Below are 27,449 nucleotides of genomic sequence, written 5' to 3'. Positions count from 1 at the left end.
TCCTGGCTCCCTCCCCCAGGGCTGCAGAGGCTGACCTGGGAAACGGGGTGGGAGGGGGGTTTGCCCACATTTTGAGGGCAGGCAATCTGTCTTTGGCCTTGACGAGCGTCCTGGACTTGGCTGTTGAGGGTCCCAGGGTTCTGGGGAGTCACAGGTGCAGGTCTGCTGGTCTGTGCCGTGAGCCTTGTGGGGAAGCGTGCCACACGCTGGTCCCGCCCCACACCCGCCTGCTCAGCCGTGTTCCCTGGGTGCCTTTGTGTGCCTGGCGTTGTCTCTCCTTCACTGCCTGGCTGTGGGCAGTGTGACTGCCCGCTGTCAGGTCAGATGCTTCCAGGTGTGGGGAGCAGCCCGGACTGGACTGAGTTACTGGAATTAAGACTTATTCTATGCATCTGCTCTCCCACAATATGGCGCTGGGAGAGAAGTAAACAGCTTCTGCACAGCTGCCTCCAGTTCAACCAATAAACTGTAGGACTTGCTCCTGATTGGAGAGCAACGTACTCGGCGTGTGGGCAGCCGAGTTAGGATTGGCAGAGGAGGACTATAAAGGAGGAGAGAGACGGCATGCACCAGGAACATCTAAGGGGAACATCTAAGGGGACCACCTGTGCAGCCCCCCGAGAAAGCCGGCCGGCGGTGTGCCGCTCCCCTGCGGAAGTGGGGAATGTGGCCAGGGGGAACTGCCCTTCCACGGAGGTGGAAGGGACAGTAGCCAACCCGGGAAGAACCAGCAGCAAACCCGGGGAGGGCCGAGCAGACGAAAGAACAGCGCAGGGTCCTGTGTCGTTCCCCCACGAAGACGGGGAGCGACATAATGGTGCCGTGACTCGGATATGAAGCCTAGGCAGGGTCCTGTGTTGCTCCTCCACGAAGAGGGGGAGCGACACCAGGGCTGTTTCTGGGTCCCTGGGTGGGGCTGGGAGTCGGCTCCTCTGGGCTCTGCTCCTGAACTTGGGCAGGTCCCTTCATACCTGTGGGGGCAGGGCCACGCCCCTTGGAACCCTTGGCAGAGTGTCTGGGTGTGTTTGGATCGTCATGTGCCCAGTGCTGCTTTGGTGGCCGCAGCTCAGCGAAGTGGGGAGTCGGCCTGCCCAGAGAACCATCAGTGCCCCTTGCAGAAGTAATGCCAGGAAGTTCCCTGTGTTTTAACTTTTATTTATTTTCACTATCTTTGAAAGGCAGAGAGAGTGATTGATTGATTGATTGATTTTCTCCCCTATCTTCTGTTTCACTTCCCAGTTAACCGCAACACCCAGGACTGGGCCGGACTGGGGCCACTTTCCCTCCATTCCACCCACCTGTTCTAGGAAGAACCCAAAACTCAATCCAAGTCTCCCACATGGGTAGCAGGGACCCAAGTATTAGGGCCATGGTGTGCTGCCTCCCAGTGCGCACATTAGCAGGAAGGTGGACAGGAAGTGGAGTTAACCAGGACTTGAGCCAGGCATTATGGTGTGGGATGCGAGTGTCCTAAGTGTCATGTTAACTCTGCACCAAACACCTGACCCTTGGACTGTTCCATGTTGGGAGACAGATCAACGCTGGGGCGGCCGCTCGTGTGGGTCCAGGCCTAGGGGACCCAAGACTTGTCTTGCCCTTGACTTCATGAGAAGACCAAGCCTAGTGCCCTAAAGATACATACCCCGGGCCGGCACTGTGGCGCAACAGGTAAAAACCTGCCGCCTGCAGCGCCCGCATCCTATATGGGCACTGGTTTGAAACCTGGCTGCTCTACTTCAGATCCTGCTGTCTGCTATGGCCTGAGAAAGCAGTGGAAGATGGTCCAAGTACTTGGGCCCCTGCACCTGCATGGGAGACCTGGATGAAGCTCCTTGGCTCCTTGGATGAAGCAAACCCTAGGCTGGAGCCTGGACAGGGGCTCTTTGGGCTGAAATCAGTCTCGGTGGTTTGGAAGGGGACAGGGAGGACCCGTTAGCCTCTCCTCGCTGCTCTGGCCCAGCCCACTTGGTCACAGGCAGAGCCTGCTTCTTCAGTCCCAGGTGGCATATTTCTTCTTCTGGGCGGGGAGAGTGTCCCTTTCCACGTTCAAGGCCAAGTGGCTCCAGGCCTCTCTCTGCAAGGTGCCTACATGGGCGGGAAACAAAGCCCAGTGTGTTACTCCCGCTGCCGCTGTAACCCTGCCACCCACCTGCCTGGCCCCACCCTCCGCCTCCCTAACCCATCTGCTCATCAGCACTGGCTTCTCACTCCCCTTGCTTCCCACTCGCTGTAGGCACACCTGTGCTTGCAGGTCCCCCTGGTCTGTTGAGTGTTCCCCTGGCCCAGCCAGGGGTGCAGGAAAAAACCGGGAACTACTTGGTTCACCTCTCGCCTTAGCAGAGAACAGTTGGCCTTGACCATGGATGGGTTCTTTGGACTTGGGGGTGGCCCTGGCATGTCTGTGGCCACAGCGTAGCTATGTAGAGAGTGTTGGCTTCCCCAGGGATGGAGTGGAGCCTAACCCTGGGCTGCACAGCGTCTGAGCTGCAGCTGCCTCTGTTACTGGCACCCTAGGGGTTGTCTTTCCGGGATGTTCTTTGGGTCCTGGACAGTGGGGAGGGTTGCCTGCTAGTTCCCTGATCCCTGGCCTGGCATCCAGGTCCAGGCTCTGTTCTTGGGGAGCCTCCTTGTACAGCCCACTGCCATGCTGCCCTGGGGGCTCCCCTCCCCCTCTGCGCCCACACCCTCCCTCTGGCATTTATGTGACCATAGCCCTGTCTTGGATAAATGTCCTTTGTGCCCCGAAGACTTGAGGCCCCTGAGGTGAGGGCTCAGCAGCTTTGTATCCAACAGAACACTTCATGCCATTGAGAACTTTTTCCATGGACTCTTATCAATGGCTGCATTGTGATCCTTCACACCTGCACTTACTGGATGCCTGCTGTGTACGCAGGCTCTTTCCTCCTCCTGTGCTTGGGATTTTGGCTTCTGTTAGGACAGGAGCTGCAGCCCCTCCTGACCCTGCCTCTTCTGCGTCTCCACTGCAGGTGCCCAGGCAGCCATCGTCTTCATCAAGGAGCCATCCTCCCAAGATGCACTGCAGGGACGCCGGGCACTGCTGCGCTGTGAGGTCGAGGCTCCGGCCCCAGTGCACGTGTACTGGCTGCTCAATGGGGCGCCCGTCCAGGACACCGAGCGGCGTTTCGTCCAGGACACCGAGCGGCGCTTCCCCCAGGTCAGCAGCCTGAGTTTCACTGCTGTGGACCGGCTGCAGGACTCCGGCGCCTTCCAGTGCGTGGCTCGTGATAATGTCACCGGCGAGGAAGCCCGCAGCGCCAACGCCTCCTTCAACATCAAATGTGAGAGCTGCTCCCTCCGCACCCTCCGCCGCTGACCCCTGGGGTCCCCTCCTTGGCCTCGGCTTCTCCCAGGTCCAGTCAACGGAGGCAGGCAGGGCGCGGTGGCTGCCAGCTCTTCTGCTTCCATGGATAAACGCAAGTTGGAAAGCCTTGCGTTTTCCAAAATTTGTTTCCCCTTTGAGTCTCGGGCCCATTTCTCTGCTGGATGTTTTTCTCAGGGGGAGGGACAGTGAGGGCCTTGACCACCTATCAGGCTTGATCCTCCAGGGCCCGGGGCCCGCGCCTGGGGTCTGGTTCCTGCAGCCCCCAGCCGCTGATTCAAGAGCACCCCTGTGTCTCTTGGGCCCCAAGCCTCAAGGTTCCACAATTTCCCATGTGTCCTCCTTGCCTTTTGCCTCCCCCCGCCCTGGCTCCACCCCTCACTGTACCTGCGGCCTCTCCTGCAGGGATCGAGGGGGGCCCTGTGGTCCTGAAGCAGCCGGCCTCTGAGGCCGAGATCCAGCCACAGACCCAGGTCACACTCCGCTGTCACGTCGATGGGCACCCTCGGTAAGGAGCCAGGCGGGTGGGGATGGAGAGGGTTCTTTGAGACAGCTGGAGAAATCTGCCCAGATCCTAGGCTGCTTTGTTCTGTAAACACCCCCGCCCACAAACGCTGGTGACCTGGCACCGGCCCAGCCCACAGCAAATGTGGGGTGATCCCCCGCTTCTGTGAGCTGAGCATTCTAGAATTGCAGTCCCATCTGCCCTGAATTGTTCTGTGCCCTTATGCAAGTCATTCCCTGTCCTCAAGCCTCAGTTTCTCCATTTGTAAATGGGTCTAACTCTGACCCTTGATTCTGTATCCTCTCCTGGCCACCGAGGACTCCCTGCCCCCTGGTGCTGACCTCCTCCCCCACGCAGGCCCACCTACCAGTGGTTCCGAGACGGGACGCCTCTCTCTGACGGTCAGAGCAACCACACGGTCAGCAGCAAGGAGCGGAACTTGACCCTCCGGCCGGCCACTCCTGAGCACAGCGGCGTCTACTCCTGCTGCGCCCACAATGCCTTTGGCCAGGCCTGCAGCAGCCAGAACTTCACCTTGAATATTGCAGGTGAACCTGGGGAGGGGATGGAGGAGGTGAGACAGGGCTGGGAGGGGCGTGACCACCCTGCCTGCTCACCACGCACCACGCTTCCCTGTGCCCCAGATGAGAGCTTTGCTAGGGTGGTGCTGGCACCCCAGGACCTGGTGGTGGCGAGGAACGAGGAGGCCATGTTCCATTGCCAGTTCTCAGCCCAGCCGGCCCCGAGCCTGCAGTGGGTCTTTGAGGATGACACTCCCATCTCTAACCGCAGTCGGTAAGCATCTGGCTGGGGGCCATCCAGGACTGTGGTACACAGGTTGTGTACTGTGCTCAACAGTGTAGAATTATGCATGCAGTGCCTCACATTTCCACCAGATGGCAGTAGACTGTTTCCCTGTTCCAAAGTGAGGCCAACAAAGGGAAGCGTCTCCTGGAAGGGCATCTTTTTCCAATTTGCACAAAGCTTAGTGTGTGAGCTGGGGGTGGCTGTGCTGCTCTCCCCACTTCCCTCTGCCCCATGAGGCTTCGGAGAAAGGGGAGGGGATATCCAGGGAAGAGAGGGACACGGGGGGCCTAGGTGGGCACCATCTGGATTGTTCCAGGGTAGCGAAGACGCCTTACACACACACACACACACACACACACACAGCTTTTGGAGGAAGCTGGGAGAGTCCAGCCCCGCTCTAGGGCCAGGTCTCCTAGCTTAGGCCCTAGGAGAGCAGCGAGCACCTTCCCCACGCCAGGCACGACCATAGCCCTTTAGCGTGTGGTGCCCTGGTCTCGGGCTTGGCTCACCCCTGGCCTTCACCTTGCTGTGGCCAATGGGCTCTGACCCCTGGAGCTGGGTGCCTGATCCGTGGGGAGGTGGCCAGGTTGCACACTGTGGCCCACTGCACTGCTGTCTGCCCCATACCACTAAGGCTGAGTCTCTCGTTGGAACACACAGCTGCACAGGAACAAGTCACACAAGCAAGAGCACATGCATCCTCACTCACGTGCACACACACACAGCACGTGCACCAGCTTCCTTCTCGCTGCTGCATTCCCGGCTAGTCCCTTCCCAGCTCCAGCCTTTGCAGGAAAGGGTTCCCGGGCACTCCCCGGAAGGGGGTCTGCAGGCCGCCCCTTTCCAAACAGCACTCTGTCCCGTCCACAGCCCCCAGCACCTCCGCAGAGCCACGGTGTTTGCCAACGGGTCTCTGCTGCTGACCCAGGTCCGGCCTCGCAACGCAGGGGTCTACCGCTGTATTGGCCAGGGCCAGAGGGGCCCACCTGTCATCCTGAAGGCCACGCTGCACCTGGCTGGTGGGTCCCCGGGTCTGGAGTGGGGTGAGGGGGTTGCCTTCGATGTTGGTGCACAGAGATTTAGGCTCCAGTTCCATGCACAGGGCAGGGGGAGGAAGCGGGGAGGGTTTGGTGCGCGGGAGGGCTTGGGCTGGCTGGGGGAGGATACCACGTTCCCTGAGGCCACAGCGGTCAGCCAGCTCCCCCCCTCACCCCCAGAGATTGAAGACATGCCGCCCTTCGAGCCCCGGGTGTTCACGGCCGGCAGCGAGGAGCGTGTGGCCTGCCCGCCCCCCCATGGTCTGCCGGAGCCCAGTGTGTGGTGGGAGCAGGCGGGGGTCCGGCTGCCCACCCACGGCAGGGTCTACCAGAAGGGCCACGAGCTGGTGTTCGCGGATACTGCCGAGAGCGACTCCGGCGTCTACACCTGCCATGCAGCCAACCTGGCTGGTCAGCGGCGACAGGATGTCAACATCACCGTGGCGAGTGAGCACCTCCGACCTGCGGGCTGAGGGGAGATGGGGGGGACCGCAATCCTGAGTGGTCTTGGCCTCTGGTTGTGACAGACAGAGGCTTTCCTGGTGCTGGCCTGGGGCCCGCGGGCGGGGGGCCCGGTCATCTGCGGGGAGGCACTGTTGGAGTAGCCGGTGGCAGCCAGGCCCAGGGTCGGGAAGGGGGTCAGGCCCTGTGGCAAAGCGGTGCCTGGGCTGCAGAGGACTGAGCACTGGACCTGGGTCCCACTGTATGCCCAGCCCCTGGAGTGACCGTGGGCGGCACGTCAGCTCCCTGGCCAGGGCCCACGCGTACCCTACAAGGTGCTTGCAGGAACCAAGTGAAATCCACGTTTGCTTTTTGGGGCGGAATGGTAGGCGTGTTACTTATGGAAAAGGGGGGTTGGAAAAGCAAAGCGATGACCTGCTACACCACAGCGCCGGCCCCTGCCTTTCAAATAAATAAACCTCAAGGACAAAAAGAAGGAGAGCAGTAGAGTGTGCATGGTTTCAGGTGAGAGTAGAGCCATGAAGAGTAAACTAGAGTAAACGGCAGAGGGAGGTGGGGGCAGCCTCTGCTGCAGGGGTGCTCACGTGAAGCGGGGGTCCAGCCCTGCAACAGGCCCTGAGACAGAAGGAGGCTTGCATGTTGGAGGGACGCAGTAGCCACGTGGCTTGTGGCTTGAGTAAGGGTGCGAGTAGAGCATGGGTTGTAGGGGCCTTGTGGGAACACAGCAAGGACCCCGGCGTATAATCGCATGTGTCTGTTGTCTCTTGTTGCATAAAAGCCATTCCCAGACGTACTCCTGTGAGACGGCAGCTGTTGATCTGCTCATGGTGCCGTGAGCAGGGTTCCAGTGGGACAGCCCATTAGCTCTGTGTGGTGTTTGCAGTTGGCAGGCAGCTGGCTGGTCCCTCATGGCCTCACTGGCATGTCTGACCACGGGCAGGGACTGTTGACCACGGGGCCTTGGTTCTCCATGTGGCTGATGAACTTGCAAGGCTGAAGTTAGCACGGGGGAGGCCAGGGGTTTTGAGAATCAGCCGTTCTTCTGGACTGGATGGGATCTGCATGCGGCTGAAATAAAGCGGGGATCTGAGGACAGCCTTGGCTCGGTATGGTGTGTGGAGTCCCGCAGGCCAGCATTTGAAGTCCTCTCCCTGTCATGCCTTCATCAGTCACCACTGGCTGTGCCATGGGCATAGGCGTGCCCACCTGCAGGTGTACTGTGACTACATTCAGGCCTTCGCTGGGCAGGACTGCTGTGGGTCTTCCCCGGTTCTGAACTCAACGAGGGGGCGTTCGAGTCCCTCGGGCTGGAGACATAATCAGTCTCCCCGGTTTTTCCAGCGGTGCCCACGTGGCTGGAGAAGCCCCAGGACAGCCAGCTGGAGGAGGGCAGGCCGGGCTATCTGCATTGCCTGACCCAGGCCACACCCAAGCCCACGGTCGTCTGGTACCGGAACCAGATGCTCATCTCCGAGGTGAGATGGGGCAGGGGATGGCTGGCAGTGGCGGGTGGGTGGGCCTGCCCCTGCCGGATTCCCTCCCTGCTGCCCCCTTTCCCCTGTAGCCACCCCCCTCCCGAGAGAAGCCGTAGTAGGGGGTGGCCTGAGGCTCTGACGTCACTTGTGGTGGCCTCTTGTGAGCTGCAGGACTCCCGGTTTGAGGTCTCCAAGAATGGGACCCTGCGCATCAACAGCGTGGAGGTCTATGACGGCACGTGGTACCGCTGTGTGAGCAGCACCCCAGCCGGCAGCATCGAGGCCCAGGCCCGCGTGCAAGTGCTGGGTGAGCCTGCATGGGTGGGGTGCGCCCCTGGCCTGGGTGGGCAGTGGCGCAAAGGGGGAGGAGCAGCGGGCCCAGCTCCGTCCAGCCTCTTTAGCAGCCGCCATTCTTCCTCTGCCGACACAGAGAAGCTCAAGTTCACACCACCACCACAGCCACAGCAGTGCATGGAGTTTGACAAGGAAGCCACGGTGCCCTGCTCGGCCACTGGCCGGGAGAAGCCTACTATTAAGTGGATACGGGCAGGTGGGTGCTACCTGGGCCTGGGGTGAGGCCAGGCACGTGTGGTGCCAACCAAGTGCCTGGCACCAGCTGGGAATGGTGGCAATACACGGGAAGATGGAGCCGACTGATAGGAAAAGAAGGGCTGGGCAGGTCAGGGGTCAGAGGTCAGCTGACAGCACTGGACAGCTCAGGCCCCAGTGACCGCGCTGATCTAGGGTGTTGTCCAGGGCTCCTTCACCCTTTTCACCATCTGAGAGCCTTCAGAAGTCTGGGGAACATCTGGCCCGATACAAAGCCAAGAGCCAGGAGCTGCTTCTGGGTCTGCACGTGGGGGCAGGGGCCAAGCACTTGGGCCATCTGCTGCTGCTTTCCCAGGCCATCTAAAGGAGCTGCATCAGAAGTGGAGCAGCCAAGACCCATATGGGATGCTGGCACTGCAGGCGGCGGCTTTACCCACTCCGCCACAGCGCCGGCCCTGTGTGTGTTCTTTTTTAACATAGCAGTTTCACTGTACAGAGTTTTCTTTCACTTATTAAACTTACACGAGATAGACACACGTATTATAGAAACAGAAAATGCAGATAACCGTATGTAGTCTTACGTCCGTTTTAATCTAATGCCATCAAGCGCTTCCCCTGGTGTTAGACATTCTGCATAAACACTGACTGGGTTTGATGATTGCAATAATATTCCAATGATTGGATTCACTGTAATTTATTAAAATATTTCCTAACGGTTGGAGATTAGGGTTATTAGCTATTCCTGCACTTTTATTGCTGTAATAACATCTTTAAGCCAGAGGGTTTTTTTTTTCTCCTTTTTTTGGATTTAGGTTTATTTCCTCTGGGAAACATTCCCAGAAATGGAATAATTATGTATAAGAGGGCATGGGCATTTTTATAGCCATTGACATGATTTGCCACGTTGTTTATTTTAGAAGGGCTGCACTGATCTTTAGCCCCACCAGCAGTGAGAGGGAGAAGGTAGGGTTGTAGGTGCTGCGGAGGTGGGTCCTCTGCTTGGGTCTGGGGGGAAGGGGGCTCCACGTGGATCTGAAGTCTGGGACGGCGGCAGAGAGCAGCCATGAGTTCTGGGGTGAGGAGCGGAGAACAAGGCCATCTTGGGGCCCCGTTGGAAGGCCACTCAGCAGATGAAATGTCACGTAGGGCAGTAGGAGGGGGCGAGACTGAAGATGGGGAGATGGGGTAAATAATGGGGTGGCGGGGAGGGGAAGCGCTCAGCATGGTCTCAGGAATCGGGCTTTGCTGGCCAGTGAGCCGGCAGGAGTGGCCCAGGACACTGCCAGTTTCCAGGGAGACTCTGCTCCGTGGCCTGATCCCTCTTCATTGCCCCTGCAGATGGGAGCAGCCTCCCAGAGTGGGTGACAGACAACGCGGGGACCCTGCACTTCGCCCGCGTGACCCGCGATGACGCTGGCAACTACACTTGCATTGCCTCCAACGGGCCGCAGGGCCAGATCCGTGCGCACGTGCAACTCACAGTGGCAGGTGCGAGTGTGGCGGGGCCCGGGGGGGTGGGGTGGGGGTGGGGGCACGGCCTGGACCCTGCCAGCCCCCATCGCTCACCTCTTGCTCGTCTTCTTCCCGCCCAGTCTTCATCACCTTCAAGGTCGAGCCAGAACGGACGACTGTGTACCAAGGCCACACAGCCCTTCTGCGGTGCGAGGCCCAGGGAGACCCCAAACCACTCATCCAGTGGAAAGGCAAAGACCGCATCCTGGACCCCTCCAAGCTGGGACCCAGGTGAGCCCCCTCCCCCGGCCCGCGCCTGCCGCAGCCCTGGCTCCGGGAGGCGGCCAGGTGGGCAGTGCCGCGGCTTCTCTCCGGGCAGGATGCACATCTTCCAAAACGGCTCCCTGGTGATCCACGACGTGGCCCCCGAGGACTCGGGCCGCTACACCTGCATCGCAGGCAACAGCTGCAACATCAAGCACACGGAGGCCCCCCTCTACGTCGTGGGTATGCCCTGCACCGAGGTGGGCTGGGAGGCTTCTTTCTCGGCCTGCTCTCCTGGGCCCCTCCATTTGTGTGGTGGGGCAGGTGTTCCGCTCTGCCCCCCATGTCACTGCAGTCTTAGATTCCTTGGCGGAGCTGGGCTGGCCGTTAATAACACCCCACGTGGGTGTCTGTGTATTGGGGGGGGGCTTCTCTTCCTGAAGTGCTTCCTCCTGCAGCAGCCACACAGTGGGTGGGTCCCTGGGGGTGGGGAGATCAGGCAGGGATGCAGCAGGACGAGGCCCCAGGGAGGAGGACCTGTGGGTTAAAGGCCCTGGCCTGGGCCTCCCCTCGGCACTGCGCCCCGGGAGGGTCCCTCTCCCCAGCCTGTCTGTGCATCCGTCTGCACGGGGCTGACTCCTGGGAACCCTCTGCCGCGCTGAGTTGCCGGCCATGACTGGGCTTTTGACCCATAAGTCCGCACCTGCTGCTGGCTCTACAGCAAGGCCAAGGCTCTACGAGAGCTTGTTGGGTGGGCGTTGTTGGTGACCCCACCCCAGACTTGAGGCACTTGAGGGAGGAGGGACATGCCCTGGTCAGACACGTCTGTGTGTCTCTCAGACAAGCCAACGCCAGAGGAGTCCGAGGGCCCCGGCAGCCCCCCGCCCTACAAGATGATCCAGACCATCGGGCTGTCGGTGGGCGCAGCTGTGGCCTACATCATTGCCGTGCTAGGCCTCATGTTTTACTGCAAGAAGCGCTGCAAAGCTAAGCGGCTGCAGAAGCAGCCCGATGGCGAGGAGCCAGAGATGGAGTGCCTCAACGGTGAGTCCCAGAGCCAGCAAGCCAGCGAGCTAGCGGGCGGGTGAGCAGGGCGGGAGGCGTGGCGGCGGCGGGTGCTGAGCGCCCTCCTGCGGCCACGGCGGGGACAGCCGCAGCGCTGCGGGCCACGGGAGGCCCCACCCCTCGCGGGAAGCCGAGAGTTGGCCGATTCCCAGCGCCTGGCCCAAGACTTCCTCGCCAGAGCCTCTTGGAGCAGTTGCCTTTGTTTCCCTGCCTACCCTCCCCGAGGAAGGGGGGACTAGACCACAGATCGAGTAGTGTAACCACCCGTGCATCTGTCCCACGTGGGCTCTCCCCCGTGAGTCTGGGCTTCCCCAAGGGCAGTCTGCCCTGTCTCTACTCCCCACCTGCCCCGAGCAGAGCTCTACCGGGCAGTGCTAGGTTTCCCGCATTCCCCTTGGTGCTCTGGGAAGTCTCCCTCCTCGTCACTTTCATTGTGTGTCTTTGGAGCGCTGTGCACCTGGGGCGCTCCTAGAAGGCAGGCACCCCCTGTAGAAGTGGTGGGGGGTGGGGGATTTGGGGTAGACCCCTGCAGCTTATCCCATCTCAGAGGCAGTGATCCGCTGCACCACCAAGTGGTCACACGGCAAAGGGTGACCTGGCCCTTCCCTGCCCCCAGCTCATCGCTGAGACTGGCCCTGAAGTGAGGTCCCCGTGGAGGCCAGTGTGTCCGTCCCTCACCCCGTGCCCCTTCTTCCCAGGTGGGCCTTTGCAGAACGGGCAGCCCTCAGCAGAGATCCAGGAGGAAGTAGCCCTGAGCAGCCTGGGCTCAGGCCCAGCGGCCACCAACAGGCACCACAGCATGAGTGACAAGATGCACTTCCCGAGGGCCAGCCTGCAGCCCATCACCACGCTAGGTGCGTTGTCCTGAGCCCCACTGCCCTGCTGGGTGACAGGCCGCCGGCTCGGGCTTGAGGCTGGGTTACGGGCACGGGGCTCGGAAGGGCCTGACCCTTTGGCTGCTAGCGATGGACGGGGACAGAGGCAGGGACCCCGTCTGGTGCCCCCAGTGCCCCCTGCAGATTTGGTGTACTACCTGCGGGGTAGCCTCTGAATGTTTTCTTTGACTCCTTCTTTTGTTTAAACTTCGTTCAAGAGGAAAAGTGGGGTGGGTTAGGGGTCTGTGCTAAATTTTTAACTAGCATACGTTGAAACGTGAACTATTAGGACCTGTTGATCCCGAACCCCCAAAATGCTCATGTGGACCACGTGAGAGCTGGAGAAGTGCCCTCTGTTTTTGTAACCCCTGCGTTGTTACCATTGGAGACTCTGAAGCCTGGGGGGGGTGAGGGGGGGTGAGGGGGGGTGAGGGGGGGGTGCAAAGGGGGTCCCGGGCAGCAGCGGGGCCCAGCCCGCCTGTGCCCTGTGTCTGCAGGGAAGAGTGAGTTTGGGGAGGTGTTCCTGGCAAAGGCTCAGGGCCTCGAGGAAGGTGTGGCGGAGACCCTGGTGCTCGTGAAGAGCCTGCAGAGCAAGGACGAGCAGCAGCAGCTGGACTTCCGCCGCGAGTTGGAGATGTTCGGGAAGCTGAACCACGCCAACGTGGTGCGGCTGCTGGGGCTGTGCCGGGAGGCCGAGCCCCATTACATGCTGCTGGAGTACGTGGACCTGGTACGCTGTCGGCAGGAGCCCTGGGGTGTCCCCGTGCAGGGTGGGAGCTGGCGGGTGGGTCCCACAGACACCTCCCCTGTTGCCGTCTGGAGGTGCTCCGCTTGCTGGGCCCCCAGACTTCAGACGTCTGCACCCACGTCTGCTGCGTGTGTCCGGGGTGCTCCCTGTGTTCTGCTGGAGCTTCTTGCTCTGCACGCAGCCTGCAAGCCCGCGGGGCCGTCTCCCCTCACTCTGGTTCTGCAAGACCCTGCTGGGGCTGAGGCTTGGGAGCCGGCAGCCGGGCTCTCACCTGACCGAGGGGCTTGGCTTTTCCCACAGGGAGACCTCAAACAGTTTCTGAGGATTTCCAAGAGCAAGGATGAGAAATTGAAGTCCCAGCCGCTGAGCACCAAGCAGAAGGTGAGCACGGGTTGGGAAGGAAGAAGGGGCAGCCGTGGTCACAGAGGCACCTGGGGGCCGGGCCCTCGGTGAGTCTCTTCCATGTGTTAGCTTCCTGTTTTAATTGTTTACTTGCCTGTTTCCACCTAATTGAGAGAGAGCGAGAGAGAGCGAGAGCTGCTGCTCTACTCCCCAGATGCCCGCAACAGTCAGGGCTGGGCCACGCTGAAGCCAGGAGCAGGGAACTCCATCCAAGGCTCGCGCATGGGTGGCAGCACCGAGCACCTGAGCCATCCTCTGCTGCCTTCCAGGATGGGTTAACAGGAAGCCTGACGGGAGGCGGGGACAACCAGGACCGGAATTGGCACTCTGACATGGGATGCCATCCCTGATGTGTTATTTAATTACCTCATTAGCTCCCGGAATTAAGTGTGAACTGTACCCCATTTTGTGGGGTACAAATGAAGAAATTGAGGCCGAGCGAGGTTAGGTGACTTGCCCGCAGGTCTCGTCGTGTGACAGTGGCTTTGCACTGCTGTGGCGGCAGCTTCTCATGGATGAGCTACTCAGGCCCTCCCTCTGGGGCAGGAGCCCCCACGCAAGCAGCAGGACCCCCTGCTTGCTTGTGGTGAGCGTGAGCTGGAGAAGCAGCGAGCAGTGCGCGTCCAGGGGCCTGCTGGGCTGGGCTGGGCGGGACCTGAGCCTCTTCCCCTTGGGCCCCTGCCGCCCTGGGGGGCAGGGCTGAGCTAGAGTGTGGCACGAGGGCCGCAGAGGTGCGGAGAGGCAGCGAGAGATGCTAAGGGACAAAGTCGTCTGCTTTCAAGGACAGGAAGCGGCTAAGTGACAAGGAGGCGGCGGTGTTGAGAGAGCAGTGTGGAGGAGGTGGGTTTTGCTGGCTTGGACAGGGACGTGGGCCGATAGGAAGTCCCTTGCCCCTGTCCTGTGACCTGAGGGCCTTGTCTGACCGATGGTTGTCACCACCTTTGCCGCACACCTCTCCTGTGCTTGTCTGCCATGAGGTCTTTGGTGCGGCGGGCTAGCGGCCGTAGGTTGGGTTCCACGCTCTCCACTGACGATTTTCTGCGTTAGATGGGGGATTGCTTTTAAAGATTCCTTCCTTCCTTTTTTATTTGAAAGGGAGAGAGAGAGAGGGAGGTCTTCCATCTGCTCTTCACTCCCCAGATGGCCACAACAGCCAGCACTGAGCCAGACAAATACCAGGAACTTCATCTGGGTCTCCCACATGGGTGCAGGGACCCAGGGACTTGGGCCATCTTCTACTGCTTTCCCAGGCCATTAGCAGGGAGCTGGATCAGAAGTGGAGCAGCTGGGACTCAAACCAGTGGCTGTATGGGATGTTGGTGTCACAGGTGGTGGCTTTACCCACTGTGCCACAGCACCAGCCCTGAAGTCTGGAAGGTTTTTTTTTTTTTTTTTTTTTTTTTGAACAGGTAGAGTTATAGACAGAGAGAGAGAGACAGAGAGAAAGGTCTTCCTTCTGTTGGTTCACCCCCTAAATGGCTGCTACAGCTGGAACTGCGCCAATCCAAAGCCAGGAGCCAGGAGCCTCCTCCTGGTCTCCCGTGCGGGTGCAGGGGCCCAAGTACTTGGGCCAAACTCCACTGCCTTCCCGGACCACAGCAGAGAGCTGGACTGGAAGAGGAGCAACCGGGACTAGAACCAGCGCCCATATGGGATGCCAGTGCAGAGGATTAACCTAGTGAGCCACGATGCCGGCCCCTGGAGTTTTTTAAATAAGTTTTCCAGCTATTTTAAGTTTATTTATTTTTTATTTATTTGGAAAGCAGAAAGAGAAATACTGTGCATCCACTGGTTCACTCCTTAGATACCTGCAACAGCCAGGATTGGTCCAGGCTGACTCCAGGAACTCCAGCTGGGCTTCCCTCAGGGGAAAGGACCCCAGTGTTTGAGCCATCACCTGCATGTCCTGGAGTGCATTAGCAGGAAGCAGAGGTGGGAGCCCACCCCAGGCACTCTGATGTGGGGGACAGGCATCCCGGCGGCAGTGTGTTCTGCTGCACCTTTTAAGGTCAGGGAGGGAGCAAAGGGACATGGAGTGCCCATCTGCTGGTTCGCTCCCAGATGCCTGTGGCTCCCAGGGTTGGGGAGGGGAGGAGGATAGAGCTGGGAGGGGGGAACTCAATCCAGGTCTCCCACAAGACTAGTAAGGACCCAACTACTTGAGCCCTCCCCACCACCTCCCAGGGTCTGCAGGAAGCTGGAGTGGGGCCAGGCACTCCACTGTGGGACACAAATGTCTGTACTGGCCCCTCTGACAGCGTTTCTTGGTTAGGATTCCCGATGGGAGGTGTTTTACTCTGGACTCAGCGGGGGTCCACGTACACACACACACACACACACACACACCTAAAATTAAACTTTGATGATCCTGTGTTTATGTACTTAACTTTTCCTGCTCTATTTTTTTTCTTTTTAAACTCACTAAATTAGATTTGAGACCCATATTGGTCTTTTTTTTTTTTTTTTTTTTTTTTTTTGACAGGTAGAGTGGACAGTGAGAGAGAGACAGAGAGAAAGGTCTTCCTTTGCTGTTGGTTCACCCTCCAATGGCCGCCGCGGCCGGCGCACCGCGCCGATCCGATGGCAGGAGCCAGGTACTTCTCCTGGTCTCCCATGGGGTGCAGGGCCCAAGCACTTGGGCCATCCTCCTACACTCCCGGGCCACAGCAGAGAGCTGGCCTGGAAGAGGGGCAACCGGGACAGAATCCGGCGCCCCGACCGGGACTAGAACCCGGTGTGCCGGCGCCGCAAGGTGGAGGATTAGCCTAGTGAGCCGCGGCGCCGGCCATGGGTCTTTTAAAAAAAGTTTTAATTTACTTGTTTAATTTAATTGAAAGGCAGAGAGAGAGGATGAGAGAGATCGATCCCTTCCGCTGGTTCACTTCTCAGATGCTACAGCATCAGAGGCTGGGTTAGGCTGAAGCCAGGAGCCAGGGACTCAGTCCAGGGACTCCACCTACTTGAGCCATCACTGCTGCCTCCCAGGGCTGTCATTAGCGGGAAGCTGGAAGCAGGAGCGGAGGCAACCTCAAAAGCTCTCTGACACGGGACGCAGGCCTCTCCAGTGCTGCACCGGACACCCCGGCCCTGTGTGAATCCTGCTGAACAGTTTGTAGAACGTTGCTTTTGGGTATTCCATAGAGATGAAGCTCCTTGGGAAAGGTGCTAAGACTTGTCGATAACTTCCTCGTGCTATGGTGTCGTGAGCTGTGTTGTCCCTTTATAGTCCTAGGGCTTGAGAAAACGGAAGGAGGAACAGTTTCCTTTGTAAAGGGAGGTGGCGTGTTGGGGCCGCTCCCCGGCCAGCTGGAGTTGGAATGAGGGTGCACCCTTGGTGGAGCGGGCAGAGGATTTCGGGAAGCAGTGGGCTGGTGCTAGAGGTGAGAGGCGGGAGCCCTGGGTGTTGGCAGTTGCTGGAGGTCTGTTAGAGTGGCCGACAAGATGATGTCATAGCCCTGTGACCTTTGACCTCTCTGCGGGTCACCTCTGAGCTGATGACAGCAAGGAGGACCGGGGCCTCAGTAGTGTCACAGGGGTTAGCCAGGACTTGGGCAGGCCCTTGGGGCGGAGAGGGATGGGTCAGCCGGTCTGCACCAGAGGACAGATCTTTAACAGAATTTGGAAAAGGAATCTAGTGGCCTTCCCGCCGCGTCTTGCCCAGCAGTGAGGAAGCGCTCGCTTGGCCTGGGTCTCACAGGGTTCCCTTTCACTGTCCTCACTTAGGCAGTATTTCCAGGAATGCTGCTCTCGGGAGAGAGAACACGTTAGTGCCCATGCCAAGGCCGGCCTCCTGTGTTTCCTTGACCAGGAGTAGGTTCTGCATGCAAGCCAGATCAGAGAGCAGGCTGCAGGGAGTCCCAGCCCTACCGGGTCACACCATCAAAGCTGCTGCCTGCCACTCACAGACGCTGCCCTGGGGTTTTGAAGCCTGGAGTAGAGTCAGCTCTGTTCATGGTGATCACTTCAAGGGACACCAGCGGCGCTTGGGGCATTCTGAGGATGGCAGCCCAGGGGTTGTTAAGAGTGGCCTCACTTTTCTGCGAGGAGACCCAGTGTGCACCTGTACCCAGCGGGGCCCAATGATCCTGGCAGCTTCACCCATCCGACTTCTTTTTTTTTTTTTTTTAAATAATTTATTTATTTGAAAGAGTTAGAGAGAGAGGTAGAGAGGTAGAGTCAGAGAGAGAGAGAAAGAGAGGTCTTGCATCCACTGGTTCACTCCCCAAATGACCGCAATGGCCAGAGCTGAGCTGATCAGAAGCCAAGAGCCAGAGCTTCTTCCAGGTCTCCACGCAGGTGTAGGGGCCCAAGCACTTGGGCCATCTTCCACTGCTTTCCCAGGCCATCACAGAGAGCTGGATCAGAAGTGGAGCAGCCGGGACTAGAACTGGCGCCCATCTGGGATGCCGGCACTGCAGGTGGAGGATTAACCCGCTGCGCCACTCGCTGGCCCCACTGCCCAGTTACTTTTCTCTCCGCAGTGGTTATTCTCTATGCGCCCAGCCCTGTGCTCTCGCTTTACTGAGTGCTTGCCAGTCCAGTCCTCGAGCACCCACCGCCGCCGTCCCGTTTGCAGGGAAGGGAACTTGCACGCTCTGCTGTGAGGCTTCCGAGCGGCCTCGCCGGCAGCAGGGCAACCCCACCAAGGGGTGTGTTGGGGGTGGTCCTGTTAACCCCTATCCTGGGCTACTCGGACAGGCTGCCTTCTCTCTGCAGGTGGCCTTGTGCACCCAGGTGGCCCTGGGCATGGAGCACTTGTCCAACAACCGCTTTGTGCACAAGGACTTGGCCGCTCGCAACTGCCTGGTCAGCGTCCAAAGACAGGTGAAGGTGTCGGCCCTGGGTCTCAGCAAGGATGTGTACAACAGGTAGGAGCGCACGGGGCTGGGGGTAGGGCCTGGGGGTGGGCACATGCAGTTTGGGGGTGTATGGGAAAGAGGTTAGGACATACTTGGTCCAGCACTGCAGAGCCCAGGAGGGAGTCGAGCCTTCTAGTCCTTTGTCCCAGGCAGGGAGCCGCAGGCCTTGACGGCTGCAAACTTTCCCTAGGGCTCAGAAGCCACCAACGTTTTCTTTTTAACAGCGAGGCAGATTTCACAGCAACAGAACTTAGCTGTTTGTGTGGTTTCTTCTGCAACTCCTTGCATTCGGTGATTATTGTTTTAAAAACTAAGACTGCGCTCAGTGCCTGCCCACGCAGTGGACACGTCCCCCTGAGGCCCGGCTCCGGGTCACCCCAGGTCGTCTGACTGCTGCTTTAGTCATGATACTTTGTCATTAGTAGAGCTCTTTCCATTAAACAGGTTCCCATTTATCAGCTGTTTAAAGCCAGTGTGGAAAGTATGCATGATTATTAATTTTCTGTTAATGTTTAGGCAGAGTTTGCTTCTTAACAGGATTAAACATTTTTTTAATTTATTTTTTATTTGAATGGCAGAGCAACAGAGAGTGAGGGAGGGATCTTCCTTCCATCTGCTGATTCACTCCCCAGTGCCCTATAACATCCAGGAACGGGCCAGGCCCGAGTTAAGAGCCTGGAACTCACTGCGTGTCTCCCCCAGGGGTGGCAGGGACCCTAGTACTCAAGCCATCACCTGCTGACTCTCAGGGTGTGCATTAGCAGGAAGCTGCATTGGAAGCAGAGCCCAGACTTGAACCCTGATATGGGATGCGGGCATCCCGAGATCCCGAGTGGTAACTTAACCACTGTGCAAATGCCCACCCACCCCTCTTTTTTTTTTTTTTTTTTTTTTTTGACAGGCAGAGTGGACAGTGAGAGAGAGACAGAGAGAAAGGTCTTCCTTTGCCATTGGTTCACCCTCCAATGGCCGCCGCGGCCAGCGCACCGCGCTGATCCGAAGCCAGGAGCCAGGTGCTTCTCCTGGTCTCCCATGGGGTGCAGGGCCCAAGTACCTGGGCCATCCTCCACTGCCTTCCCTGGCCACAGCAGAGAGCTGGCCTGGAAGAGGGGCAACCAGGACAGAATCCGGCGCCCCGACCGGGACTAGAACCCGGTGTGCCGGTGCCGCAAGGCGGAGGATTAGCCTAGTGAGCCGCGGCACCGGCCACCCACCCCCTTAATGGAATTTTTAAGCCATCAAACCCACATGGCTGCCTCCAGGTGTCATCCAGTGTTAGCCCTGTGCCCTACATACAAGCAGCCAAGTGCTCTGAATGCCTCGGTGTGGGAAGGCCGGGCCCCGGGCTGTGTGCACCACGCGCCGCCATCCCTTGGTGGCTTCTCTCTTGCAGTGAGTACTGCCACTTCCGCCAGGCCTGGGTGCCACTGCGCTGGATGTCCCCCGAGGCCATCCTGGAGGGTGACTTCTCCACCAAGTCTGACGTCTGGGCCTTCGGCGTGCTTATGTGGGAGGTCTTCACCCATGGAGAAATGCCCCATGGTGGGCAGGCAGATGATGAAGTGCTGGCAGGTAGGCAGCTGCCTTCCCAAGGGGTCATTCCAGACTGGTTCTGTCTCAGGGCTGATGCTTTGTCACTCCTCAGCCGCCACTGCTCAAGCCCTTTGAATAGTGAGCTGTTTTCATACTGGTTGGAAAATAACCCTGCCCTCCAGCACCCACGGCCTGCACTTGGATGCCCCCCACTTTAGCTCCCACAAGGACCTTTGCTGCATGGACCCCACCCCGCCAGCCAGAGGGAGCCAATGCCAGGAGGGTCAGCCCTTTGGGTTGCAAGATCCTCATCACAAGCTTGCTGAGCCAGCGCCTGCCACCCCTGCCCCAGTGTCGCCCTCACGCGGCTGCTTGCGCCACCTGCAGGCACAGGTTGTCGAGTGTCTTGACTGCACCTCCCTTCTTCCCACAGACTTGCAGGCCGGGAAGGCTCGGCTCCCGCAGCCGGAAGGCTGCCCAACCAAGCTCTACCGGCTGATGCAGCGCTGCTGGGCGCCCAGCCCCAAGGACCGGCCTTCTTTCAGCGAGATCGCCAATGCCCTGGGAGACAGCTCCGCCGACGGCAAGCCGTGAGCAGGGAGCCCGGCAGGCTGTGTCTTGGCGCGGCCTGGGCAGGGGGGTCGCTTCTGGAGGGGAGCCTTCAGCATGGTGGGCCTGGCCCCGTCCTCTTCGGCGCCGGGGCACCCACCCTGGCGCTGCAGGCATTGCGGCATCGGGGCTGGGCCGTGGGCTTTCCTCTTCCTCACCTCCAGCCCCCTGTGGAGGTAGATTTAGCCCCAGGCTGGGTGACCAGGGCCTTGGGCTGGGCAGCCTTCTCTGCCACCCTCCCCCCCCCCACCGGGGACAGTGTGGGTGCCTCAGGTAACCCTGGTTTCTGGCCTGCAGGCTTCTCCCCTTGACCAGGTCCAGCTCTGCCACTCACCTGACAACTTTGCCTGGGGGGTCAGGGGCGGGGGGCAGCGGGATGGCTGGGGACGAGCTGGGGACAAGCTGGGTTTGGGGGGGGATTCCTTCATGTACTCGAGTCCCAGACTAGTTCTGGGCACACAGGGCATGGGCCCCTCGTGGGTTCTAGGCCAGGACGCTGGAGGACCCAGCCAGTGAGTCCTTCCCGCCGTGGGCTTGTGCACGCTGACCCAGCCCCATGCCTCCCCCAGCCCTTCTCTCCTTTCCTCATCCTAAGTGCCTGGCAGATGAAGGAGTTTTCAGGAGCTTTTGACACTATATAACCCGCCCTTTTTGTATGCACCACGGGCGACTTTTGTATGTAATTGCAGCGTGGGGTGTGGGTGGGCATGGGAGGCAGGGGTGGGCCCTGGAGGAGACGGGGAGGGTGGCCAGCTCTGCCTCCCACTTTTGTTATTGTTGTTGTTTGTTTGTTTGTTTGTTTTTTGTTTTTTTTTTTTTTTTTTACACTCGCTGCTCTCAATAAAGAAGCCTTTTTTACAACCTGTTTCTGAGACTGATTCCCTGCTGTGGCCCAAAACCACGGTCCTGCTTCCTTCCCTGGTCCTGGCGTCTGTGCCTGCATGGAGACCCGTGGAGCTCAGACAGGGCTCACGGGCCAATCAATCCTGGCCCTTGGCTCCAGCTCGCAGCTCGGTTGAGACTGAGGGCTCATAGGTGGCGGGATCGCATCTGTCCACCTGGTCTGTGTTGCTGACTGCTGGCTGGCCTCTTCCTCGCCCGGGCTGGAGGAGTTTGAGACAGGCTCAGGTTTCTGAGCCCCTGTCAGATTCTAGGAGCTGGCAGGTGTTTGTCAGTTAAGACGTTGGTTAGGACTCTTGCATCTCACATCGAGTGCCTGGGTTCCAGTCCTGGCTCTGCTCTGGATTCCAGCTTCCTGCTGATGGGTACTCTTGCAGGGGCAGCGGATGATGGCTCAAGTAGTTGGGTCCCTGCCACCCGTGTGGGAGACCTGGGCTGAACTCCCTGCTCCTGGCTGTGTTCCCCAACCCGAGGCCGCTGTGGGCATTGGGGAAGTGAACTAGCAGATGGGACCTTGCTCTCTCTCTCTCTCTCTTTCTTTCACATAAACAAATACATAAACATTTAAGAAGACCCTAGCAGGGAGCTGAAGGAGGTAGAACAGTGGTGGTGGCTTCATGCCTCATGGCTGCAGGCCCTTTAGGCTTCAAATGATTTGATTCCAGCCTGTTCCTCACCTAGACCACAAGAAGTGAGTTCAGCAGTGTTCTGCCTGTTCCTCCCCAAACTTCTCAGTAATGAAGCTAACAGCTAATAGCTTCTGCAGACTAGCTCTGTTGTAAGCATGTTGCTAAGCTCTTAGTATGCATCATCTAACTTGATCTCCGTGGTTCCAGTGGTCCCTCCCCCACCCCGCTCACCGCCCTTACCCACAGCTCCACTGCCCAAGGTTTCAATTACTGATGGCCAGCCATGGTTCAAAAACATTAAGTCGGAAATTCCAGAAATAAACAGTTCATGTTTTAAATTACTTTTATTGCAGTCTGTTATAATTGTTATATTTTGTCATGTTGGTGGTGGTCTCTTACTTTGGCTAATTTATAAATTAAACTTTATCATAGGTGTATGTATTTTGGAAAAAGCTTAGTATATATGAGGCTGGAGCTTGGTGCTTTTCACAGTTTCAGGAATACACAGAATGCCCTAGAACAAGTCCCCCATGCATAAGGGGCAATGGTGGTCTTGGGTTACATATTACTTAGCTATTGCATGTTGGGATGGCATGCAATCCCTTACAACAAACATTTTGCTCAGGGATCTTCAGGTTCAGCAAGGTTTGGCTGATCTTGGCTAGACTTAAGCTGAGTTCAGCTGGGCTTGGCTTCAGGCTGTGGGTCTGGTGTGTGGACACCCAGACCGTGTTGTTCTGTAGTGGCAGAAGCACAAGTGGTCCCGCCAAACCATATGAGCACATTCTAAAAAAATCAATTAAGAATGTTTATTTTTTTGAGAGACAGAGATCTCTCATCTGTTAGTTCATTCTCCAGATGCCTGCAATAGCTGGGGCAGGGCCAGGCCGGGCCAGAAGCTAGGAATTTAATCCAAGTCTCTCATGTGAGTTGTAAGAACCCAGTTACTTGGGGCCGACACTGTGGCTCACTTGGTTAATCCTCCGCCTGCCGTGCCAACATCCCATATGGGCTCTGGGTTCTAGTCCCAGTTGCTCCTCTTCCAATCCAGCTCTCTGCTGTGGCCAGGGAAGGCAGTGGAGGATGGCCCAAGTACTTGGGCCCCTGCACCCACATGGGAGACCGGGAGGAGGCACCTGGTTCCTGGCTTTGGATCAGCGCAGTGCACCAGCCATGGCGGCCATTTGGGGGGTGAACCAGCAGAAGAAAGACCTTTGTCTCTTTCTCTCACTAACTTTATCTGTAAAAAAAAAAAAAAAAAAAAAAAAAAAAAAAAAAAACAGTTACTTGAGCCACCCCAGCTGTCTCCCAGGGTCTGCGTTAGTAGGAAGCTGGAGCTAGCTATTGAAGCTGCGGCACTCCAATATGGGATGCGGCATCTTCCTCGCGAGGTCAAATGCTCACCCAAGCGTGTTTAAAACCACAAGTTTGGGGCAGGTGCTTAGTGCAGTACTGAAGATGTTGCTCAGGACACCCCCGTGCCTGGATCTCTGCTCCCAGTGCCAGCCTCCTGTAATGCACACCCTGGGGCAACAGGTAATGGCTCAGGTGGATGGGTGACCCAGGCTGAGTTCTGAGCTCCTGGCTTCCTTCAGCCTGGCCCAACCCTGGCTGCTGTGGGCATTTTCTGTCTGTTTCTCTCTGCCTTTCAAGTTATGTGTATTTCACTATATATTTCAAATACACACACACACACACACACAAGTCCACAAGTCCATTAACATTTTATTGGTCAAAGCAGTCACATGGCAAGACCCAGCATTAACACCAATAGGAGGCACTGCAGAGCCACATGGCAAATATGTGGATGTATGGTTTGTCCCTCTGCATCCACGAGTTACTGGTTTTAGGACAGTCCCCTCATGGACACCAAAGTCCACGGGTGCTCAAGTCTCTTACATAAAAGAACAGTAGTGTTTGCAGATAACCTGTGCACATCCTCCTGTTTGCAGGCATCTCACCATATCTGTGGATTCTGCATCTGTGGATTTAACCAATGGCAAATTGAATACACATGGGAAACATAGTATACCTGTATTGAACACTTAAGACTTTATCATTGTTTTCTAAACAATAGAGTATTAGAACTATTCACATAGCCTTGACATTGCAATAGGTCTCTCTCTTTTTGACAGGCAGAGTGGACAGTGAGAGAGAGACAGAGAGAAAGGTCTTCCTTTGCTGTTGGTTCACCCTCCAATGGCTGCCGCTGGCCGGTGCACCATGCTGATCTGAAGCCAGGAGCCAGGTGCTTCTCCTGGTCTCCCATGGGGTGCATGGCCCAAGCACTTGGGCCATCCTCCACTGCACTCCCTGGCCACAGCAGAGAACTGGCCTGGAAGAGGGGCAACCGGGCAGAATACGGTGCCCCGACCTGGACTAGAACCCAGTGTGCCAGCGCTGCAAGGCGGAGGATTAGCCTAGTGAGCCGCGGCGCCGGCCCTGCAGTAGGTCTTAAAAAGCAATCTTGAGGCTGGCGCCGCGGCTCACTAGGCTAATCCTCCGCCTGCAGCGCCGGCACCCCAGGTTCTAGTCCCGGTTGGGGTGCCGGTTCTGTCCCGGTTGCTCCTCTTCCAGTCCAGCTCTCTGCTGTGGCCAGGGAGTACAATGGAGGATGGCCCAAGTCTTTGGGCCCTGTACCCTCATGGGAGACCAGGAGGAAGCACCTGGCTCCTGGCTTCAGATCGGAGTAGCGCGCCGGCTGTAGCAGCCACTTGGGAGGTGAACCAACGGAAAAAGGAAGACCTTTGTCTCTGTCTCTGTCTCTCACTGTCTAACTCCGCCTGTCCAAAAAAAAAAAAAAACACAAAACAAAAAAACAAAACCTTGAGATAATTCGAAGTATACAGGAGGACTGTGCACAGGCTACATGCGAATACTGCTCTGTTTTGTATAAGACCCTTGAGCATTCCTGGATTTTGGTGTCTTTGGGGGTGGGGGAAGCTGTTGTGGAGCCAGTTCCGCACAGAAACCGGGGGACGGCTGTGCTTCGCAACACAGGAAGGCGAATGATGACGGAAAGGAGGAGGGGTGACTGTTCTCTAAACACTGGGACCACTCATGGAAGTAGAGAAGCTGGATGGAGGAAGAGCTTTCCTGGAACAACATCTGATTTTTACGTATCTAAAGGTCCACGCACAACACCTCTGTGAGCCAGGTTTTTTTTTTTTTTTTTTTTTTTTTTTTTTTTTTTTTTTCCCTGTTCTCATCAACACTCTAAGGCCTCTAGGCCTGCAGTACTCCAACATGGAGTGGGTTTAAGTCTCTCCCTGCCTCCCCGTGTAGGCAAAGTGCTGTGAGGATGAAGCCATCCCAGGCAGGCAGAGGAACTGCAGACGCCCAGGGCTTGACTGAAGCTGGAGACACGGCAGCCTATTTGAGGGGAAGCTGGGAGCTGCCTCTTCCCAGACCCCCTCCTTGTGGATGTGGGGGAGAGCGGTGGTCCTCTGGGGTACCCCTGCTGAGAGCCGGGGGCCCTGTGTGTGTAAACTAGGGCAGGAATGAGACCCCAGGGCTGTGATGGTGCTGCTCAGACGAAGTAGAGCCCCCAGCACCGTTCATAGCTCCTGAAACCCTGCTGGAATCTATTTATTTATTTGACCTGTTTTTCCTCTTGAGCTAATACATTCCATATGTTTTAACTACCTGTTGTGTAAATTAGGAAAAGAGGGGGAAAAGAAACCCTCTTTAAGTTGTGGAGCTGGTGTTTGGTGCAAAGATGCCTCCTGGGATGCCTGTGTATCAGAGTCCTGGTTCTGCTGCTACCTCCAGCTTCCTGGTGATGTGCACGCTGGGAGACAACAGGTGATGGCTCAAGTACTCAGTTCGTGCCACCCACGTGGGAGACCCAGACCGAGTTGTAGGCTCCTGGCTTTGACCTGGCCCGGCCTCAGCTGTGGCAGACATTAGGAGAGTGAACCAGCACGTGAAAGATTTTGTCTGCTTCTGTCTTAAATAAAATGAAAAATAACTTTTAAAAAACTGATTGGGAAGTGGGGAGGAGAAGGGCTCTTAATCCCCATATTTAGGAGTTTGATGGAGAAGCCAGTATTAAATGCGTGTATTTAAAAAAGCAGGTGGGAGCCGGCGCCGCGGCTCACTAGGCTAATCCTCCGCCTAGCGGCGCCGGCACACCAGGTTCTAGTCCCGGTTGGGGCGCCGGATTCTGTCCCGGTTGCCCCTCTTCCAGGCCAGCTCTCTGCTGTGGCCAGGGAGTGCAGTGGAGGATGGCCCAAGTGCTTGGGCCCTGCACCCCATGGGAGACCAGGAAAAGCACCTGGCTCCTGGCTCCTGCCATTGGATCAGCGCGGTGCGCCGGCCGCAGCGCGCTGGCCGCGGCGGCCATTGGAGGGTGAACCAACGGCAAAGGAAGACCTTTCTCTCTGTCTCTCTCTCTCACTGTCCACTCTGCCTGTCAAAAAATAAAATTAAAAAAAAAAAAAAGCAGGTGGGAAGGGACAGCGTTGGGTTCCAGTGGGTTAAGTTCCTGCTTGAGATGCTGACAGCTCATATTGGAGTGCTGCTTGGAGTCCCTGCTGCTTTGCTTCTGATCCAGCTCCCTGCTAATGTGCCTGGGAAGGCAGGGGAAGATGGCCCACATACTTGGGCCCCTGCTACCGGAGTGAGGAGACCGGGATGATTTTCATTTTATTTGAAAGGAAGAGGGACAGAAGGAGAGAGAGGGAGGTCTTGGGTCTGCTGGTTCACTCCCCAAAAGCCAGGAGTCCTGAACTCCCATCTGGGTCTCCCTTGTATATGGCAGGAACCCAAGGACCTGAGTCATCACTTGCTGTCCGCCAGGGTGTGCGTTAGCAGGAAGCTGGGAAGTGTACCAGTAGCTAGGACTCAACCAGGCACTGGTACGGGCTGTGAGGCTCCCAGGGGGTGACTGAACCAATATGCCACATATCTGCCCCAATTTTTTTTTTTTTTATTTTAAATGCTGGTTGCAGTACACTAATGTCACTACCACTACCCCTGATGGCTCACAACTGTTTTTATTGAATTTTCACAAAGGATTTTTAAGGCAGGAGTCACCAGGATGTTTATGCCTGGGAAGAGGTGACTTACCCCAGGTTGCTCTTAACTCTTCCCTGACCACTTCCTCTGCTCTTGGGTCTTTTTCTCATGGAACCTGTGTTAAGAATCTCGTGGTCTGAGGAGTATGGAGTTTGGAGAGATCGACATCCCTTGTTTCACAGGGCTAGCAAGAGGCAGATTGCAGATTGGACTAACTTCTGTAACAGCGAAGTCCAACCTGATTTCACTGCATTGAGGCAAGGACCCGGACTCAGACCCTTAGCTTGGGCCTCATACCACCCCATCTCTTCACCTTTTCAATCCCCTACCTCCTTGGGCTCCCCGAGCCGACTTGCTTGAACTCAAGCAAGAGCGTGCTTGGCTTAAACTTTCTGCCCCCCACGCTTTCTCCCGCGCCGCCCGCGCCGCCCGCGCCGTGGGCCATCCCCTCCCCCAGCCCAGCGTGCAGCTGGAAGTCTTCACCGCTCTCCATCTCTCCTCCCTGCCCCCATCGGGGACGAGGAGGCCGGCTGTCCGTCTCCCCCGCCTTCTCCAGATGTAAGTACGTCTACCAAAGACCCCCTAAGTGCAGAGGATGATGAATGAGGACCGGGGGCCGGCCTGGTGGGAAAGCGCTGTCCCCTTGAAATGCGAGGGAAAGGGAAGGGGGTTGGGGGCTGGGCTGGAACCCGGAGCGGCTGGACGCGATGTCCAAAACACCTCGGATCCAAGCCCCCGCTGCTCGGCCAGTGACTTTTCCTCCCTCACGAAGGCGTGAGGAAACGCTCCCGTCTCTGTCGTTGCAATCTGGACTGTGATTTCTTCATTTACAGCAAACCCCCCAGTCCACTCGGGGGCTCCCTCAAGTTTGCTTTCAGCTCCCTCTCCGCGGCGCTCCGGTCCTCTGCCAGGCAGCCCC

General features: G+C 57.6%; 1 protein-coding gene across 1 annotated transcript in view; it reads left to right on the top strand.

Moving 5' to 3' along the window:
• PTK7 (protein tyrosine kinase 7 (inactive)) overlaps positions 1-20,843 on the top strand; it is a 61,882-nt gene extending 41,039 nt beyond the window's left edge. The window contains exons 2-20 of the mRNA XM_017345138.4: positions 2,988-3,299; positions 3,746-3,848; positions 4,203-4,393; positions 4,490-4,640; positions 5,523-5,671; positions 5,870-6,136; positions 7,493-7,626; positions 7,798-7,933; positions 8,057-8,176; positions 9,514-9,663; positions 9,768-9,918; positions 10,007-10,134; positions 10,732-10,935; positions 11,655-11,810; positions 12,329-12,561; positions 12,880-12,960; positions 17,698-17,849; positions 19,234-19,412; positions 19,807-20,843. Of these exons, the coding sequence (XP_017200627.3) occupies positions 2,988-3,299; positions 3,746-3,848; positions 4,203-4,393; positions 4,490-4,640; positions 5,523-5,671; positions 5,870-6,136; positions 7,493-7,626; positions 7,798-7,933; positions 8,057-8,176; positions 9,514-9,663; positions 9,768-9,918; positions 10,007-10,134; positions 10,732-10,935; positions 11,655-11,810; positions 12,329-12,561; positions 12,880-12,960; positions 17,698-17,849; positions 19,234-19,412; positions 19,807-19,967 (3,158 nt within the window). The 3' untranslated portion in view covers positions 19,968-20,843. The remainder of the gene's footprint in view (positions 1-2,987; positions 3,300-3,745; positions 3,849-4,202; positions 4,394-4,489; positions 4,641-5,522; positions 5,672-5,869; positions 6,137-7,492; positions 7,627-7,797; positions 7,934-8,056; positions 8,177-9,513; positions 9,664-9,767; positions 9,919-10,006; positions 10,135-10,731; positions 10,936-11,654; positions 11,811-12,328; positions 12,562-12,879; positions 12,961-17,697; positions 17,850-19,233; positions 19,413-19,806) is intronic.
• Positions 20,844-27,449: the final 6,606 nt, after the last annotated feature.

Source organism: Oryctolagus cuniculus, chromosome 5 (assembly GCF_051225735.1).
Source record: "Oryctolagus cuniculus isolate XC-2025 breed Fujian yellow rabbit chromosome 5, ASM5122573v1, whole genome shotgun sequence".
NCBI classification, from domain to species: Eukaryota; Metazoa; Chordata; class Mammalia; order Lagomorpha; family Leporidae; genus Oryctolagus; species Oryctolagus cuniculus.
The sequence above is the reverse complement of the archived record's forward strand: the minus strand, read 5'-3'. Positions and strand labels throughout refer to the sequence as shown.